General features: G+C 60.4%; 1 protein-coding gene across 3 annotated transcripts; it reads left to right on the top strand.

The window, feature by feature from the left end:
• Positions 1-4357: 4357 nt before the first annotated feature.
• DNAJB5 (DnaJ heat shock protein family (Hsp40) member B5) lies at positions 4358-18818 on the top strand. Of its 3 annotated transcripts, none has more exons than XM_038742486.1 (4): positions 4358-4440; positions 11329-11573; positions 16503-17104; positions 17898-18818. In XM_038742486.1, the coding sequence occupies exons 2-4, from the start codon at positions 11363-11365 to the stop codon at positions 18129-18131; spliced, it is 1047 nt and encodes a 348-aa protein (XP_038598414.1). In that variant the 5' UTR covers positions 4358-4440; positions 11329-11362; the 3' UTR covers positions 18132-18818. The 3 variants fall into 3 exon arrangements, with proteins under 3 accessions (XP_038598414.1, XP_038598412.1, XP_038598415.1); XM_038742484.1 differs by lacking the exon at positions 4358-4440 and adding an exon at positions 6109-6488; XM_038742487.1 differs by lacking the exon at positions 4358-4440 and adding an exon at positions 6567-6744.
• The last annotated feature ends 275 nt before the right edge of the window (positions 18819-19093 follow it).

Genomic DNA, 19093 nt, shown 5'->3' with positions numbered 1-19093 from the left:
CGTCGTACTTTCCCAGAATTTGGCGGGTCTTTGAAGGCTGGCTGCCAACTGACCCCTCCATTTCTAGCCAACCTTTTCTCCCCTTCCACCCTCTCCCCCGCCGGCCCCCAACACATTACCTCACTCTGCCCAAATCGACTTTATAGACCCTGCTCTGCCCTCTGCCTCCTTTGCATCAATTGCACCATTTTCCCACCCCCCACACCCTCCCTTAATAATAATAATAATAATGGTATTTGTTAAGCGCTCACTAGGTGCCAAGCACTGTTCTAAGCGCTGGGGTAGATACAAGGTGATCAGGTTGTCCCACGCGGGGCTCACGGTCTCAATCCCCATTTTCCAGATGAGGTAACTGAGGAACAGAGAAGTGAAGTGACTTGCCCAAAGTCACACGGCTGACAAGTGGCGGAGCCGGGATTAGAACCCATGACCTCTGACTCCCAAGCTCGGGCTCTTGCCACGGAGCCTCGCTGCTTCTCTCCTATCAAACCGCGATTCTTCTTCCCGCCTGTAAAACTCTGTCCTGAAATGCCCTCCCTCCTCCTCCCTCCCTCTTCAAAGCCTTTTTCACCCTCTCCATCCCCCCCATCTTACCTCCTTCCCTTCCCCACAGCACCTGTATATATGTATATATGTTTGTACATATTTATTACTCTTATTTATTTATTTATTTATTTATTTATCTTACTTGTACATATCTATTCTATTTATTTTATTAGTATGTTTGGTTTTGTTCTCTGTCTCCCCCTTCTCGACTGTGAGCCCGCCGTTGGGTAGGGACTGTCTCTATGTGTTGCCGACTTGCACTTCCCAAGCGCTTAGTACAGTGCTCTGCACACAGTAAGCGCTCAGTAAATACGATTGATTGACTGATTGATTTTTGAAGGCAGATCTCCTCCAGGAGGCCTTCCAAGACTAAACCCCACTTTTCCCCATCTCCTGCATCTTCTGCATCTCCCTAACTTCTCTTTGCTCTCCCGCCCTCCCGCCCCCAACCCCAAAGCAATTGTGTAAATATCTGTAATTTTACTTACTTGTATTGTTGTCGGTCTCCTCCACTCTGGACTGTGAGCTCGTTGTGGGCAGGGAACGCCACCAATTGTTGTTGTATTTTCCCAAGCTCTTAGTACAGTGCCCACTGTTGGGTAGGGACTGTCTCTATACGTTGCCAATTTGTACTTCCCAAGCGCTTAGTACAGTGCTCTGCACACAGTAAGCGCTCAATAAATACGATTGATGATGATGATGATGATGCTCTGCACACCGGAAGCGCTCAATAATTACAATTGATTGATTGATTGATCGGCAATGACCTCCTCCTCCTCTTCGACTCCTCCTCCTCCCCCTCCTCCTGCAGGAATCTCTTCCCGATGACCCTTCTGCTCCTCTTCTCGGCTTCCAAATACGGATCAGTGAGTTTGTGTGTTTTGTGTTGCACATCCGTTGCTGGGGCTGGATCCAAGAACCGAATCTCTCACACATCACTCATCCCTAAAGCCCAGGGGTGTCTGCCCCTAAAGCGGCCGGGCGGGAAGAGCCGAGAGTCCCTGGCCCGTACGTGACTTCACATCAGTGGTCAAGTGGAAGCCTCTCTGTCCCCCTCACCCATGCCTCCATACTGAAGGCGCATCTCCTCCAAGAAGCCTTCCGTGACTAAGCCCTCCTTCCCTCTTCTCCTGCTCCCTTCTGCGTCTCCCTGACTTGCTTCCTTCCTTCATTCCCCGCTCCCAGCTCCACAGCACTTGGGACGATCACGCTAACGATGGTTTTTGTTAAGCGCTCGCAGGGTGCTTACCAAACGCTTGGTCTGCACACAGTAAGCGCTCAATAAATACGACTGAATGAATGAATGAATGAATGTGCCAGGCACCGTACTGAGCTCTGGGGTGGATAGAAGCAAATCAATCAATCAATCAATCAATTGTATTTATTGAGCGCTTACTGTGTGCAGAGCACTGTACTGAGCGCTTGGGAAGTACAAGCTGGCAACATATAGAGACAGTCCCTACCCAACAGTGGGCTCACAGTCTAAAAGGGGAGACAGAGAACAAAACCAAACATACTAACAAAATAAAATAAATAGAATAGATATGTACAAGTAAAATAAATAGAGTAATAAATATGTACAAACATATATACAGGTGCTGTGGGGAAGGGAAGGAGGTAAGATGGGGGGTTGGACACAGTCCCTGTCCCATGTGGGACTCACACTCTTAATCCCATTTAACAGATGAGGTAACTGGGGCCCAGAGAAGTGAAGCGACTTACCCAAGGTCACACAGCAGACAAGTGGAGGAGCTAGGATTGGAACCCATGACCTCCTGACTGCTAGGCCCGGGCTCTAGCTGCTCGGCCACGCTGCTTCTCAGCGTCTTTAATTGATTTTATCAATGTCTGTCTCCCCTTCTGGACTGTAGGCTGGCTGTGGGCAGGGAACAAGGCTGTTCTACTGGACTCTCCCAAGCGCTTAGCCCAGCGCTCTGCACACATTAAACGCTAAGCAGCGTGGCTCAGTGGCAAGAGCCCGGGCTTGGGAGCCGGAGGTCGTGGGTTCAAAATCCGACTCTGCCAATTGTCGGCTGTGTGACTTTGGGCAAGTCACTTCACTTCTCTGGGCCTCAGTTACCTCATCTGTCAGATGGGGATTAAGGCTGTGAGCCCCACCGTGGGACAACCGATCACCTCGTAACCTCCCTGGGGCTTAGAACAGTGCTTTGCACATAGTAAGCGCTTAATAAATGCCATTATTATTATTATTATTAAGATGTGGATGAAGACTGTGAATCCCACATGGAACAACCTGATTCATTCATTCATTCAATCATATTTATTGAGCACTTACTGTGTGAAGAGCACTGTACTAAGCGCTTGGGAAGTCCAAGTTGGCAACATATAGGGCCAGTCCCTCCCCAACAATGGGCTCGCAGTCTAGAAGGGGGAGACAGACAACAAGACAAAACATGTGAACAGGTGTCAAGTCATCAGAATAAATAGGAGTAAAGCTAGATAATAATAATGATGATGCACGTCATTAACAAAATAAAATAAATAGAATAGTAAATACGTACAAGTAAAACCTTGTAAGCACCCCAGGGCTCAAAACAGTGCTTGGCACACAGTCGGCGCTGAATGAAGCCATCAGTCATTCATTCATTCATTCATATTTCTTGAGCGCTGACTTGTGCAGAGCACTGGACTAAGCGCTTGGGAAGGACATTTATTTTATGCGTACATATTCATTTTATTTTGTGAATATGTTTTGTTTTGTTGCCTGTCTCCCCCTTCTAGACTGTGAGCCCAGCGTGGCTCAGTGGAAAGGGCACGAGCTTTGGAGTCAGAGGTCATGGGTTCAAATCCCGGCTCCGCCAACTGTCAGCTGTGTGACTTTGGGCGAGTCACTTCACTTCTCTGTGCCTCAGTTACCTCACCTGTAAAGTGGGGATTGAACCAGTGAACCTCATCTGGAACACCTTGATCATGGAAAACAGAAAATAGAGAATCAATCGATCAATCAATCGTATTTAGTGTGCAGAACACTGTACTAAGCGCTTGGGAAGTACAAGTTGGCAACATATAGAGACAGTCCCTACCCAACAGTGGGCTCACAGTCTAGAAGGGGGATAGAGAAGCAGCGTGGCTCAGGGGAAAGAGCCCGGGCTTTGGAGTCAGAGGTCATGGGTTCGAATCCCGGCTCCACCACCAGTCTGCTGGGTGACCTTGGGCAAGCCACTTAACTTCTCTGAGCCTCAGTTACCTCATCTGTAAAATGGGGATTAAGACTGTGAGCCTCTTGGGACAACCTGATCACTTGTAACCTCCCCGGTGCTTAGAACAGTGCTTTGCACGTAGTAAGCGCTTAACAAATGCCATCATTATTATTATGATTACTATTAAAATGGCATCGAAGGCCTGAGGGGCCTCGCACCTCGATGGACTACATTTCCCAGGGTGCAGCGCGGCCGCCGGCCTAACTTCCGGTCCTGGGGGGGCGCCCCGTGACGTAGCCACCAGCTTCCAGAAGGTTCTCCAGGGATCAATCAATCGCATTTATTGAGCGCTTACGGCGTGCAGGGCACTGTACTAAGCGCTTAGGAAGTACAAGTCGGTAACCTAGAGAGACGGTCCCCACCCGACAGTGGGTTTACAGTCTAGAAGGCCAGGGATGCGTTGGGCTTGCGACCCGCCCGGGTGATTGACGGGGCGGAGCCGGCCAATCGGGGGCGGGCCTGCCGCGCGTCCCCGCCCCCTCTGTCGGCGCCGGCCAATGGGAAGCGAGGGGCGGGGTGAGTGGCGGGCGCGCCGCCCAATGGGCGGGGCGGGCCCGGGGAGGCCCGGCTCCATCAGCTGTCTGCCTGCCTCCTGCCTGCCTGCCGGCCGGCCGGCAACTCTTGTCCCAGCGCTGAGCCCCTCTCACTGGCAACCCACCGACCGCCAAACCCGGTGAGTCCCGAACCGCTCGGGGCCCCCGGGGGCCGGCGGAGGTCATGGGGGGATCCTGGGGGACAGAGAGATGGGGAGCTGGGGGATAGAGATGGGGAGCTAGGGGAGAGAAATGGGGGGAGTAGGGGGATAGAGATGGGGGGGGAGTGGGGGGACAGAGATAGGGAAGACAGATGGAGGAGCTGGGGGACAGAGATGGGGAGCTAGGGGAGGGAACTGGGGGACAGAAGTGGGGAGAGTAGGGGGATAGAGATGGGGGGGAGTTGGGGGACAGAGATAGGGGAAGACAGATGGAGGAGCTGGGGGACAGAGATGGGGAGTTAGGGGAGAGAACTGGGGGACAGAAGTGGGGGGAGTAGGGGGATAGAGATGGGGGAAGACAGATGGAGGAGCTGGGGGACAGAGCTGGGGGGCCCTGGGGGACAGAGATGGGGAGCTAGGGGAGAGAACTGGGGGAGAGAAATGGGGGGAGTAGGGGGATGGAGATGGGGGAAGACAGATGGAGGAGCTGGGGGACAGAGATAGGGGCCCTGGGGGACAGAGATGGGGAGCTAGGGGAGAGAACTGGGGGAGAGAAATGGGGGGAGTAGGGGGATAGAGATGGGGGGAGTTGGGGGGACAGAGATAGGGGAAGACAGATGGAGGAGCTGGGGGACAGAGATGGGGGGCCCTGGGGGACAGAGATGGGGAGCTAGGGGAGAGAACTGGGGGAGAAAAGTTGGGGGAGTAGGGGGATAGAGATGGGGGGAGCCAGGGAAGACAGATGGAGAAGCTGGGGGACAGAGATGGGGGGCCCTGGGGGGACCGAGATGGGGAGCTAGGGGAGAGAACTGGGAGACAGAAATGGGGGGAGTAGGGGGATAGAGATGGGGGGGGAGCTGGGGGACAGAGATCGGGGGAGCCAGGGAAGACAGATGGAGGAGCTGGGGGACAGAGATGGGGGAGCTTGGGGGACCGAGAGCGGGGGAGCCGGGGGAAGAGAGATGGAGGAGCTGAGGGTCAGAGATGGGGAGAGAGATATGGGGGAGGTGGGGGGATAGAGATGGGAGAGCAGGGGGACAGAGATGGAGGGGAGCTGGGGATGGAGATGAGGGAGCTGGGGGTTAGAGATGGGGGAGGTGGGGGGCAGATGGGGGAGTTGGGGACAGAGATTGGGGGGGGCCTAGATGGCGGGGTCGAGAGGCCGAGATCGGGGTTTCGTGGTGGAGGGGGGCCTGGGGATTGTAAGAGGCCGGGGTCGAGGATCGGTGTCTGCCAGGGTCGGGGATGGAGGCCCAGGGCCGGTGCCAAGCTCGGGTCGGGGCGTCCTCCGGCGGGGGGCACAGCTGCCAGTTCCGGGGGCTGAGGATGGGGAGGGCCCGGGGCAGGGGCAGTAACCCCCGGGGGCGGAGGCGGAGGAGTAACCCCAAGGCCCGGCCAGTGGGGGCCCGATGCCCAGGCCCCGAAAGGAAGCAGCCCCCGGATGGGTTGGGTGGGTGGGCAGCGGGGAGGAGCGATGCGTGGCTGCCCCCCACCCAGAGAGCAATTAGAATTGGTGGAGAAGAGGAGGAGGAGGAGGAGGGAGCTCCAACGCGTCAAATGACTTCATTGAGCAGTTTCTTGGATCTCCCGAACGAGAAGTATTCAGCCCACACAAAGGGGCAGAGGCGGCCCCTTCTCTCCGGTGCCACCCCACCCACCCCTGGCTTTAAGGGTGGCACCCGGGCTTCCCACAGGCGCCACTCGCCCCAGCCTCCCGGGCCGGGTCACCTCAGCCCAACAGTGAGCCCCAGTTGGCTCGGCCCTGGGGGACCAGGCTAGCCGGCGGGCACCGACTGGCACGGGGCGATGGCGGCTGGCAGAGGCAGCCCCTCCAGCCGCTCGGTCACGTCTAAGGAGACCACCCTCTCCTGCCCGACCCAAACGGCACCCACGCTCCAGGCCCGAGCCCGTGTCCGGGGCTTCCCGCGGTTCTGGGGCGAAGATTTCTTGGCCAGTTTAATGTTTAAAATTAAGCTGGAGCCCTTAAAAATGAGCGCGTGGACGCTGAATGTGTTTGTAAAGTTTCGGTAAGTGTTTCTGCCTCGCGGCTCCTTCTCTCCAACCCCAGTGGGGATCGGACCCGGTTCATCTCCGCCCCCATCCCACGTCCGCTCATCTCATCCATTCCCCACCGTCGTCCATCCCACCGTCCATCACATCTCATCCTCTGCCGCCCGGGACCGAGTTGGTGTGGCCGGAGGGAGAGGGCCCCGGGAGGAGGGCCGGGGGCAAGGCCGGGCTCGGGGCCCAACCTTCCCGGCCGTCCGGCCCCGGCGAGGTCAGGTGAGCCACGCGGGGTGAAGGGCAGAGCCGAGCACGCTTCCCGCCCACTCCTGGATCCGGGGATCCAGGCGGCCGCGCCGGCGGCGTGCTGGGGAGGCCGGCTCGGGAGACGGGGTGACACGGGGACAGCCTCGGGAAGGAAAGGAGGTGGCCTCCCGGGTGCCTTTCTGCCGCCACTCGCCCGGCAACAGCAGGATGGTTTCCATTCCGTCTCCCGTCCCTCGCCCACCTCCCCCTGTAGTCCCGAGAAGGGCCAGATCAGAGGCCCTGTCGGAGGAAAAGCATCTGAAGCCCAACCAGGGTGCCCAGGGGCAGAGGCGACCCCATGGCGCGTTCATCCCTCCCTGAGACCATCTCTGGGTGGGAAATCTCCCCGAGCACGGACGACGGGTTCTACTGTTTCCGAAAATGGCTCCCGACCCTTCGGGGTTCTCTCTCCTCCGCCGCCGCCGCCCCCGCTCCCCAAGACAAGTGATTCAGACGGAGCCTCCGGGAGCTTCCAGGAGGAGCGTGCGGCTGGCGCGGTGCGGGGGTGCCGGGCCCGCCCCGCCCCCGCCCCCGCCGCCCCCGGACTGACGTGCCGGAGGGGCCGAGGGCAAGGGGTTTTATATAGAAGTTGTTCGTACCAGAGGTATCCCTGAGGCATGAGTCAGGCGCTGGCAGTGCCGTCACTGTGTGGGCAAGTGCCGCAAGCCGTTCCGTCCTTGCCAGGAACCCTCGGATGCCGCCAGCCGGAGGCTTCGGGCGGGGAGCCCGCTCTTGGGGGGCCGGAAACGCTGTGGATCAGGAGTGCCAACCCTTTAGACGGCCAGGGCCGGGTCGGGGCCGTGCCCCCCACCCGCATCTCCCCCTTACTGGGCCTGTGCCAAGCTGGGAATCCGGTCAGGGAGAGTTCAACCGGTCCAGCCCCTGGCCTCCGAGCGGGTGAACGCCCAGAGGTCTCCGTTCTCCCCCCCAAAGACTCCACACCCTCCCCGTAGCCCGGTCCAAGCTTCAGTCACCCCGATGGCCCAGCTGAGCTTCTCTACGCAAAACCGAAATCTCTCCAGCCTTCCGTTTGGGATGGTTCCCTGCGGGGTGGGGGCCCCCGGCCCTGAATTCTAGCATGACCCCCACGGTCCCTCATCGCCCGCGCAGCAAGGCTGCAGAGGTTAGGAGGCCGCTGCTGCCCGGGACGTTTCCAGAAAGAACCTGACTTTCCCCATGCCGAGAAGGGCCTTGGGCCGTGACAGTGACAAACAGAGCTGCCCTTCTCACTGGCCCCTTGGCTTACGGCCACAAGAAGCTTTCTTGGCTCAGCACCCTAGACATACACACACACCCATACATACATACATACAAATTCTCCCCCCACCCAATGATGGTCCTGCTTTGGGCAACTGTGGGAGGGAACTTGACCTCCCGGGCCCTGCAGGTTCCTCTGTGGAGGCCGGGCAGCGTTGGGGGCTCTGTCAAGACCGGGATTCCTCCCGAGACAGGTTTGGCTGGGGGCCAGGGCCTGGGTTGGAAGAGGAGGACCGAGAGTTGCAGCTGCTCAGAGACCTCAGGCTGGCAGATCGGGTGTATTTGGGGAAATGGTTTAATGCTGAACAGCTGGCCTGGGTCGGGGTGGGGGTGGGGTGTTGCAGGGGAGGGGGCCGGGAAGGAATTCCCCACCCCTTCTTCCTCCGCTTTCCTAAGATTCCTGTGATTCTTCTTCCTGGGGCCTCTGAATCATCCTCCCCTTGAAGGAAGTTCTGGGATTGGCACGTTGGGCTTGGGGTGAGATTAGAAGTAGGGGCAGCATCGGTGTGGGCGTGCCTGGGTGTGGGACCCTGGGAAGGAGATGGGAATCCGGTCCCGGAATGCAGGAGAACCCCGGGAGAACCCTCAAGGGTCAGCGGGCTCCCAGGGCCCTGCCTCTCCTTCCCCTCCTCTCACCTGCCTTCCTCCCTGACCGCCCCCACTGAATCCCAGTGACCTGATGGAGATTTTTTTTTGGACTTGCTCCCTGCAAGGACTCAGTGGAGTCAGAGGGAGGTCAATGGTGCCTTTATGTGTCTCTCTGGGTCCCTAGCTGGGTATTAGGGGCTGAGCAGCAAGGGGCCTTTGTATCTCGTGATGTGTTAAGTGCTCACCGCGTGCCAAGCACTGTACTAAGCGCTGGGCTAGACACAAGCTAATTAGGTCGGACACCGTCCTTGTCTCACATGGGACTCACAGTCCAAGTAGTGGGGGGCGGGTATTTAATCCCCATGTTACAGATGAGGGAACGGAGGCACAGAGAAACTTAAGTGATCTGCCCGAGGTCACCCAGCAGCAGGTGAACAGAGCTGGGATTAGAACCCAGGTCTGGGGTCTTTCCATTAGGCCACGCCGCTTCTGTTGTGTAACTCCTGCCAAGGTGGTCCAGAAAGGAATACTCCGCCCCAGGTCCCATCCCCAGCCTCCGCCCTTCCCGGACGCCAGCCTAGCCGCTCTGCATTTCTGGGGCGGCAGAGTGGACGGTGCCCAGGGGGCACCCAAGCCCGAAGGGACCGAGAGTCGAGGGAAACGTCCAACGTGCCAACTGGGCGAGACCGAGGGGTCCCGGGTTCATTCTGGGGTGCGGGGAGGGCAGCCGTTTGGACCCTGAACCCTGGGAACTGACGACCCCTGCCCCGCCACCCCGAAGCCGGGCCACGGACCCAAGTGACCCACCCGTAGTGGCCTGCTGTCTGACGCCGGCCCTGGGTGCCAGGAAGAGGCTGTCAGGCAGAGGTTGGGTTTGGGCCGGTCCAGGTAGCCGGGAAAAGGTTGCCCACGCCCATGGGGGGTGGGTCGGAACTCAATCTGGGTTGTGCCGGAAAGACGCGTGGCCCGCCTCTCCCTTCCCTGGCCGGCATCCCCGCCCTGGTTGTCGGTAAACACGCTCCCACGCTCGACTATCTATCGCGAAGTGAGCAGTCGCCCCCCGCAAACTCCCCCGCCCCGAGCGGAGCAGCCCCCGCCCCTCAAGGATTGGTGTCGGGGGAGAAGGAGGCGATGACGATGGTGACGACTGTGGAAGGCGTTACGCGCTTACTATGCTCCAGGCGCTGGACCAGGCGCCGGGGCGGATCTGAGCAAATCAGGTTGGACCCGGTCCCCGTCCCACGCGGGGCTCACGGTCTTCAAACCCGTTTTGCAGATGAGCGGACTGAGGCTCAGAGCGGCGAAGGGACTCGTCTGAGGTCACGCAGCAGACAAGCGGCTGAGCCGGAATTAGAACCCAGGTCCTTCTGACCGCCGGGCCCAGGCTCTAGCCGCTAGGCCACGCTGGCTCCTCCGGGAGACGTGACGGAGGCAGGCGTGACCCCGGGGGCCTCTGGACAGGCTCCTGAGGGGCGGAAACTTGGCAGAGGCTCGGGTCGGGCCTCACCCGGCTCTGCTGCTTGGACCCACGCACGGGCGATCGAGGGCTTCCCTTGCCTCCGCGTGTGCTGAGCCCAACAAATGAATCCTTTGAGCTCCGCTCAGCTTGCGTGCCAGGCCCAGCCGTGGCTGGACTGCAGCAGGAACTGTATCGAAAGGCATCGAACCGTGCCGAACAAAGCCTCTTTCAGCGTGGCGCTCTGTCGTGCGACCCACATGTTCAATCTGTCACCGAATCCCGGCGGTTCTACCTTCGCAACGTCGCCAAAATCCACCCTTTCCTCTCCATCCAAACGGCTGCTAGGCTCACCTGCGTACCTTATCCTCTCCCGCCCGCCTCCTGGCTGACCTCCCTGCCTCCTGTCTCTCCCCACTCCAGTCCGTACTCCACTCTGCTGCCCGGATCATTTTCCCAAACGACCATCCGGTCCACGTCTCCCCGGTCCTCGAGAATCTCCGGTGGTCGCCCGTCCGCCTCTGCCTCAAACAGAAACTCCTTGCTTGGGGTTGTAAAGCACTCGATTGGCTTGTCCCCTCCTCTTCTACCTCAGACACTTGGCGTCTGTCGCTCCAGCTCGCTCACCGGGCCTTGCTCTCATCTATCTCTCCCGCATCCTCCCCCTGTCCTGGAATCCCTTCCCGCCTTTATGCGCCACACCACCGTTCTCCCCACCTTCCAAGATCCCATATCCCCGATTAAGCCCTCTTTTCCCCAACTCCCCCTCCCATCTGCGTCCTCTGCGCATTTCGTTCCGTACCCTTGAAGCGCTTGATAGTCCCACCCCACGCTCGGTCCCACTGCACTTAAGTACTGGGGCTGTCCGTCTCCCCCTCTAGACTGTAAGCCCACTGTGGGCAGGGAATATGTCTACAACGCTGTGGGTTGTACCTTCTCAGGCACAGAGTAAGCACTCAATAAGTACCACTGGAGATGATGACAAATAAATACCATTGACGGATCAGCGCGGGGCAGGGCACCTCAGCCCCCAGCCTAGGCACCGGGGTCCTGAACGGAGACTCCCGCCTCCCCCGCCCACCACCCCCCTGGATCGGACCCGAACCGGTGCTCCGGTCCCCCTGGTCCGCCGCCGGCGGCCGGCCGGGATGCCAGAGGCGGACCGAACCGGTGTGGGAGCGGGGCGCGGGGCCGGCCGTCGTCAGGGACCGCCCAACCTGGCTGGGTTCGAGACGGACTCTCCCCGTTCCTTTCAGGAACAAAGAGCCCAGCAGAGTGCCCGTGGCAGTCATGGGGAAGGATTATTACAAGATCTTGGGAATCCAGGCCGGGGCCAACGAGGACGAGATCAAGAAGGCCTATCGGAAGATGGCCCTGAAGTACCACCCGGACAAGAACAAGGATCCCAGCGCTGAAGAGAAGTTCAAGGAGATCGCCGAGGCCTACGACGTGCTGGGCGACGCCAAGAAGCGGGCAGTGTACGACCAGTACGGGGAAGAAGGTAAGGGCCCCCCACTCCAGCTCCCGCCTCTTCCCTGGGCACCCGGGGCGGAGGGGGAGGGACCCGGGCAGGAGAAAGCCCTACCTGTCCATCATCATCATCATCATCATCAATCGTATTTATTGAGCGCTTACGATGTGCAGAGCACTGTACTAAGCGCTTGGGATGTACAAATTGGCAACATATAGAGACAGTCCCTACCCAACAGTGGGCTCACAGTCTAAAAGGGGGAACCTTTTGTCCAGAAACCTGCATCGGATGATCTGACCCGGCCTGGCTACCCGCTACTCTGCCATTTCCCCTCGACGCCCTTCCCTGGCTCCGTAGGAGCCGAGCCGCCCCGCGGGGATGGGGTAGGAGAAGCGGGGCGGGGGAGGCTCGAGGCCAGGGAGAGGTGGGGCTGATCCGAAGCCCATCCCGACGCGGCCCCCCGTGCTCCCCTCTCCACCTCCGGCCCGGCGGGTCCGTGGCCGGGAGACACGGGGCGGGGGAGAGGAGGCGGCCACCCCGCTTCACTCGGCTCAGGCCCTTTCCTCCTCCGAGGGCTCCGGCTACTGTTCTCCTTCCCCTCGGCCCCAGGTGACCTCCCCCGGCCCCCCCACCCTCTTCTCCTCTTCAAGCCAAGCTGCCCTCAGCCGGTGACTTTCCCAATTTAAGTCATGGCCTCTCCCTGGATAACTGACTCCTTGCCGGGGCCTGCTGACAGGAGGGGGAGAGCGGGTCGGCGGCGGCCACCTCGCCGGCCTTATTAGTCCAAGCCGGGAGACGCCACCGCCCGATTGGCCGCTGACGGGGGGGACGGGCGGCTCTGAATAGCATTTGCATTAATCAGCCTAGGAGTTTAGCGTTTAAAGAGCAGAAGGGCTTGTATAAACAGATTGCTCAGCCGGCAAGATGTGCTCGGGGGAAGATTTAACAAGCAGGTGTGCCCAATTTATCTGGGGCAGCAACTCGAACTCGCCGGGGTCAAGTGATAGCTTTGTCCTGCCAGGGAACGGGCAGGGCACGGCGTTGCCTTCCGGCCGGCAACCCGCCCGAGGACGGTGTGGACCGGGCATCCGCCGTGTCCCCGGCGCCGCCCGAGCCCGCCTAAACCTACGGAACAAAGAGGATGTATGTGGTACCCGATCCCACCGGGCTCTCGGTCTAATCGACTGCCTACAGGCGGACCAAGGTCGATAGGGCCAGAGAGTCGATAGGAACAATAAATCCATCAATTACAAATCGGTGAGGAGGCCGATAATAATAATAATAATAGTGGTAGCGATTGTGGTGTTTAAGCGCTTGCTATGTGCCGGGCGCTGCACTAAGCGCCGGGGTGGCTACAGATAAATCGGGTCGGGCGCGGTCCCCGTCCCACGTGGGACTCACAGTCTCAATCCCCATTTTACAGAGGAGGTAACTCAGGGCCAGAGGAGTGAAGTGACTCGCCCAGGGTCACACAGCGGACAAGCGGCGGAGCCGCGATTAGAACCCATGACCTTCTGACTCGCAGGCCCGGGCTCTAGCCAGCTGCTTCTCTGCTGGATGGCCTGAACAGGATGGTGGGGAATGCTCAGCATTATGGCATTTATTCAGCGCTCACTCTGCGCTAGGTTAGGAGATCCGACACCGCCCCTGTCCCCCAGCCTGTCTTATCTCCATTTTTGAGATGAGGTGACTGAGGCCCAGAGGGGCTCGGTGGCTCAGTGACTTGGCCAAGGTCACCCTGTAGGCCAGTAGCACAGGTGGGACTCGAACGCCAGTCTCTTGTCTCCCGATCCCGGACTCTTTTCATTGGCTCCGCTGCTCTGATGATGATGGTATTTGTTAAGCGCTTACCATGTGCCTTGTAACCTCCCCAGCGCTTTGAACAGTGCTTTGCACATAGTAAGCGCTTAACAAATGCCATTATTATTATTATTATTATCATTATTATTCTATCCACCCCAGCGCTTAGAAAAGTGCTTGGCACATAGTAAACGCTTAACAAATGCCATCATTCTTCTTCTTCTTATTCACTTCTCTGGGCCTCAGTTCCCTCATCTGTAAAATGGGGATGGAGACTGCGTCCAATCCAATTGGCTTGTATCCATCCCAGTGCTTAGTACAGTCCCTGGCCCGTAGTAAGCTCTTAAGCGCCACAATTATCATTATTATCATTATTAGACTTTGACCCCCCCGTGGGACAACCTGATCACCTTGTAACCTCCCTAGCGCTTAGAACAGTGCTTTGCACATAGTAAGTGCTTAACAAATGCCATTATTATTATTATTATGTGCCAAGCACTGTTCTAAGCGCTGGGGTAGATACAAGGTAATCAGGTTGTCCCACGTGGGGTTCACAGTCTTCATCCCCATTTTACAGATGAGCTAACTGAAGAAATTAGGTTGTCCCACGTGGGGCTCACAGTCTTAATCCCCATTTTACAGATGAGGGAAGTGAGGCCCAGAGAAGTGAAGTGACTTGCCCAAAGTCACACAACTGATAAGTGACTCTGACTCCCAAGTCTGGGCTTCTTCCATTAAGCCACTCCAGCACCCTAACACTAAGTGCCTGACGCTTAGAAAACACTTAACAAATGCCATCGTTTTCAGAGTGGCGACAAGCAAATCGCATTGGACACGGCCCCTGTCCCACGTGGGGCTCACAGTCTCGATCCCCATTTTCCAGATGAGGTAACTGAGGCACAGAGAAACGAGGTGGCTTGCCCAGGGTCACACAGCAGGCAAGTGGCAGATCTGGGATTACGCGCATGTGTGTATGAGTGCTTAGTACAGTGCTCTGCACACAGTAAGCGCTCAATAAATACGATTGAATGCATGAATGAGAGGGAGGGAGCCCATGTGCACATATTGGATTGGAGGAAGGGGTGATTAGGAGATTGGCTTGAGGGGAATGAAGGGCAGGAAATGTGGGGGTGTAGGATTTGCCCTCAGGCCCTATGGAAGGCAAACATCAGGATGAGCTCCCTGCGAAGCAGGACTCCCGCTAGTTGGCCCAGCCGGCCGCTCAGCTGGTAAAACAACGGGGAGACCGAGGCAGCGTGGCCGGGGATGGCCCCCGATGGCCCTGGAAGGGTGGAGGGTCGTGTCGACGGAGGTGGAAGCGGTCATGGCCCGCCGGGGCCTCTCCCCGGAGCGGGAGGAGGGAGTCAATCATCTAAGCCAGCCATAAAGGCCCAGGTAAAGCTGCAGCCTGGCCCTCGGAGCTGGCGACCCCCTCCCTGCAAGTGAGAAGCAGCGCCCCGGGCCTGGGTGTCAGGAGGTCATGGGTTCGAGTCCCGGCCCCACCACTTGTCTGCTGTGTGACCCTGGACAAGTCACTTCTCTGGGCCTCAGTGACCTCATCTGTAACATAGGGATGAGACCGCGAGCCCCCTGCGGGACAGGGACTGTGTCCAACCGGATTATCTTGTATCTACCAAGTACAGTGCCTGGCGTAGAGTGAGCGCTTAACAAGTATCCTAATAATTGAGTGGCGTGGGTGGGAGTGAGCTGGTTAACGAGCAGCACCTAGCTCTATATTAAGACGAGGAGCCAGCTCCAGGGCTATCCAATGTCTACCTCTCCACGCCGCCTCCCGCGCTGGCCCAAAGGGGCCTCGGGAAGCCCGGAGGGCTGGGGTCTGCCACCATGGCAGCCTCCCCGCCTCTCCCAGACTCGGTAGCCGCCGGGCCAGGTGACCGTCCCCGCCACCCACCTCAGTGTCCCGAAGGTCTGACTCTGGTGGGGAAAGAGTCTTGGGGCCTGGGGCCTCTCCCTCCCCACCCTTGCCTCCAGTTTAGGGTCTTCAGAATACCAGGGCATGGCCCAGCGCGGCCCAGCTGACCCCCTGCCCTCCGGGTCGCCGGTGGCGGAGCAAACCAGCAGTACAGGGACCCATCGTCCTACTTTGATCTTTGATCGTATTCTCCCCAGGGCTGGGATCGGCCAGTGACAGGACCTTTCCAGGGGACTGGCCTGGCTCTAGCCCGGAAAACCTCAGTCAAGGCCCAGCTCTGGCCTTTGTGAATGATGCGCTAAGCTCTCCTGGGCGCTATTTTGGGCTCCCTCTGCGCCTCCCCCACTCTTCTCCTTTCCTCCCCATCCCCTTTCTGGGCCACGGGAGCGGTCCTGGGCCCCGAGCTCGCCGAGGCCTCGGAAAGATGGGGCCGCCGACGGCCTAGGAGTTGCTTCCGCACCGGCCTCCCAGAGCGGCCCCCGGGGAGGCCGGGAAGACTTTTGGCCACGGCTTCTGGCCTCTCCCGTGGCCCCATCGTGGGGCTGGTCACTCAGACACAATCTTGTCGCCTGGCCGCCGGGTTCAGGCTGTTCCCCCAGTGCCCACCCGGGCCCCTCGGGGTGCCCAGGGGGTCGCCCCGCCGCTTCTCCCAGGCCGTACCGGGGTTCCCGCGTCAGGGTCTGGCCGGGCTCTCCTCTTCCCTTCCCCGCTCCCTTCCCCTTCTTCCCCAGATTGTGACATTTGAGCAGCAGTTCCCAGCCCGCTCCGCTCAGCGTGGGGCTGCGGGAGCCAATTTGGCAACCGGGCCTTTTGGAACTCTTCTCGACAGAAACACCGCCTCCTCCTCCTCCTCCTCCTCCGACTCTCTGCCGAGCCACCCGAGGGGCTCGAGTCGTCCCCTGACCCCTTGGACCCAAGCCCAGGCCGACCAAACCCCCGGCCCTGAGCTCGGGCCCTCGACTGGTCCGGGGGAAGGGGCGAGGCTGGGTGCGCGGAGACTGCGGTTTGCCCTCCCTCCCCTCCCGCCGCCCGGGCCTCTCGTGGCTCCTGGTCCCTCGCCTCCCCTCTTTCTCCCGGGCTTCGACCGCCGGCTCCAACCCCCCGCGGGTGATCCCGGCCGGGCCGGGGGCTGCGACTCGGGAGGGCCGGGAGTGGGGCGAGGGACCCTGGGGGTGGGCGGGCCGCTCCGGCCGAGACTCTCACGTCTGCCCCCGTCCCCCCCGCAGGCCTGAAGACCGGCGGCGGGTCGTCCGGAGGCTCAGGCAGCACCTTCCACTACACCTTCCACGGCGACCCCCACGCCACCTTCGCCTCCTTCTTCGGGGGCTCCAACCCCTTCGACATCTTCTTCGCCAGCAGCCGATCCTCCCGGGCCTTCAACGGCCTCGACCCGGACGACATGGACGTGGAGGACGACGACGACCCCTTCGGCGCCTTCAGCCGCTTCGGCTTCAACGGGCTGAACGGGGTGCACCGGCGGCACCAGGAGTCGATCCCGCCGCGGCGCAAGGTGCAGGACCCGCCCGTGGTGCACGAGCTGCGCGTGTCGCTGGAGGAGATCTACCACGGCTCCACCAAGCGCATGAAGATCACCCGCCGGAGGCTCAACCCCGACGGCCGCACGGTGCGCACCGAGGACAAGATCCTCAACATCGTCATCAAACGCGGCTGGAAGGAGGGAACCAAGATCACCTTCCCCAAGGAGGGGGACGCCACGCCCGACAACATCCCGGCCGACATCGTCTTCGTGCTCAAGGACAAGCCCCACGCCCACTTTCGGCGGGACGGCACCAACGTGATCTACAGCGCCATGATCAGCCTCAAGGAGGTGAGGCCCCGCGGGCGGGGAACCCGACCGGCCAGTCCGGGGGACGCGTGGGAGTCGGGAATCCCCGGCCTCGGAGGCCCCCCCCCCCCCCCGCCACCGGGCGCCAGGTCAGCCCCCGGCCGCAGACCCGGGCGGGCGAGGGAGGCTCTACGACAGGAAGAAGGCCCGGGGCCTCGGGGGGCGGGGGAGGCAACCCGACAGCCCACCTGCCACCCATAGCCCGACCGGCCCGCCCTCGGGGGCCTGGGGACGGCGGAACCGTGAACGCTAGGCTGGGGAATTTTGTTCCTTAGCGCCGTCTCCTCTTTCTTCCCCCTTCCCCCCCAGCTTTGACCTCCCCCCCTTGGGGGGTCCCTGCCCCGGCTCCCGCCGCCCGGTCCCAGCGTCCCGTCCCCGCCACTTGTCCGACGTCCCTCTTCCCTGCCCGCGCTCTCCGTCCGGAGGCGCTTCAGGGTGCCGGCTCCCACCCCGGGTACCGTCGGGTCTCAGCTGTCCACTCGGCCACCCAACTGAGCCGCCAGAGACTGGCTGGCATCCCCTAGCCGGACCGGGTGCCCGGGTGCCCCGGCTTCATCCGAACCGTTCCCGGGCCCCGACTCCCGGCCTGGGGCCCAGAAACCCTGGGTTTGGGGAGCCCCGGCTCTCCTTCCCCATCTCCCTCCAGCGACAGGGTCGGGGCCTCGGGTGCTCCTGGCAACAGGGGCGGAGGAGCGAGTCCCCTTTCCGCCCCCCACCCCGAGTCCCCCTCTTCTTCCGGACGTCCCTCGTGACCCCCGTCTCCGCTGTCCCCCAGGCTCTGTGTGGCTGCACGGTGAACATTCCCACCATCGACGGCCGCGTCATCCCGCTGCCCTGCAACGACGTCATCAAGCCGGGCACCGTGAAGAGACTTCGGGGCGAGGGGCTGCCCTTCCCCAAGGTTCCCACCCAGCGCGGCGACCTCATTGTCGAGTTCAAAGTGCGGTTCCCGGACAGGATAGCCCCTCAGACCAGACAGATCCTGAAACAGCACCTGCCCTGCTCCTAGGTCTAGCCCCGGCCTCCGGCCCCGGCCCCACAGCCATAGCTAGCTCCCTGCCCCTCTGGCCTTGCCTGGGCCCCGGGCCCCGGGCCCTTCCCTGCCCTCCGGAGGCTAGGGACTGTTTTCTGAAATGCAAAAAAACCCTCCTCCGTCAGCCCCCTCTGGCCACCCCGCCGACCGCTCCCCTGCCCACGGCGGCGTCCCTCCAGAGCGGGCTGACGGGGAGCAGCCGGGGCCCAGGCCGGCGACGGGCTCCTGTATCACGTTCAACCGTTTTGGATCCGGGTTTCTAACTCCTCTCCCTGGAGGATGACTCCACTTGAGTGTTACTTGAAAAGCGTAGTTTTTCCTCTACAGAAATGCAGTCTGTAAATAGCATGTCCGCACCCCACTCGCCCCGGCTCCACCGAGTCACCCCCTCCTCCCCGCCCCGGTCTGGCCCGGGGCTGACACCCGAACCTCCCTGTCCTCCCGGAGCTCGGCGGGTGCGAGGGGCCGGTCAGCTTTTGTCCCGAGCGGCCCGTTTTCTGCTCCGACGCACACTCACGCAGTCCCCAACGCTCACAAACACACACAAGTGACGGGCACACCCTCCGTAATAACGGCGGTATCTGGGAGTGGGGCTCACGGTCCAAGTAGGAGGGAGAAACAGGCATCGAGTCCCCGTTTTAGAGATGAGGAAACCGAGGCGCGGAGGAGCGGCTTGCCCAAGGTCACGGAAGACCAGTGGCAGAGCCGGGGCGAGCCCCTCCGACCCGCAGGCCCGGGCTCTTTCCGTTAAGCGGGCGCTACTTCTCGGGCTTCCTGTGACAAATATAGATGCTGTCACATAGTGGCACACATACACCCTGACGGCCACACATGGTGACAGGCGCCCACACCCTGCGAAGGCCAGAAATCCGGAGTCACCTTGCCCGCCCTCTGGGCCGGCCTGGTTTGCATTTCCCTCCGGACCCGCTCGAGCTACT

Source organism: Tachyglossus aculeatus, unplaced genomic scaffold, assembly GCF_015852505.1.
Source record: "Tachyglossus aculeatus isolate mTacAcu1 unplaced genomic scaffold, mTacAcu1.pri scaffold_12_arrow_ctg1, whole genome shotgun sequence".
Lineage (NCBI taxonomy): Eukaryota > Metazoa > Chordata > Mammalia > Monotremata > Tachyglossidae > Tachyglossus > Tachyglossus aculeatus.
The sequence above is the reverse complement of the archived record's forward strand: the minus strand, read 5'-3'. Positions and strand labels throughout refer to the sequence as shown.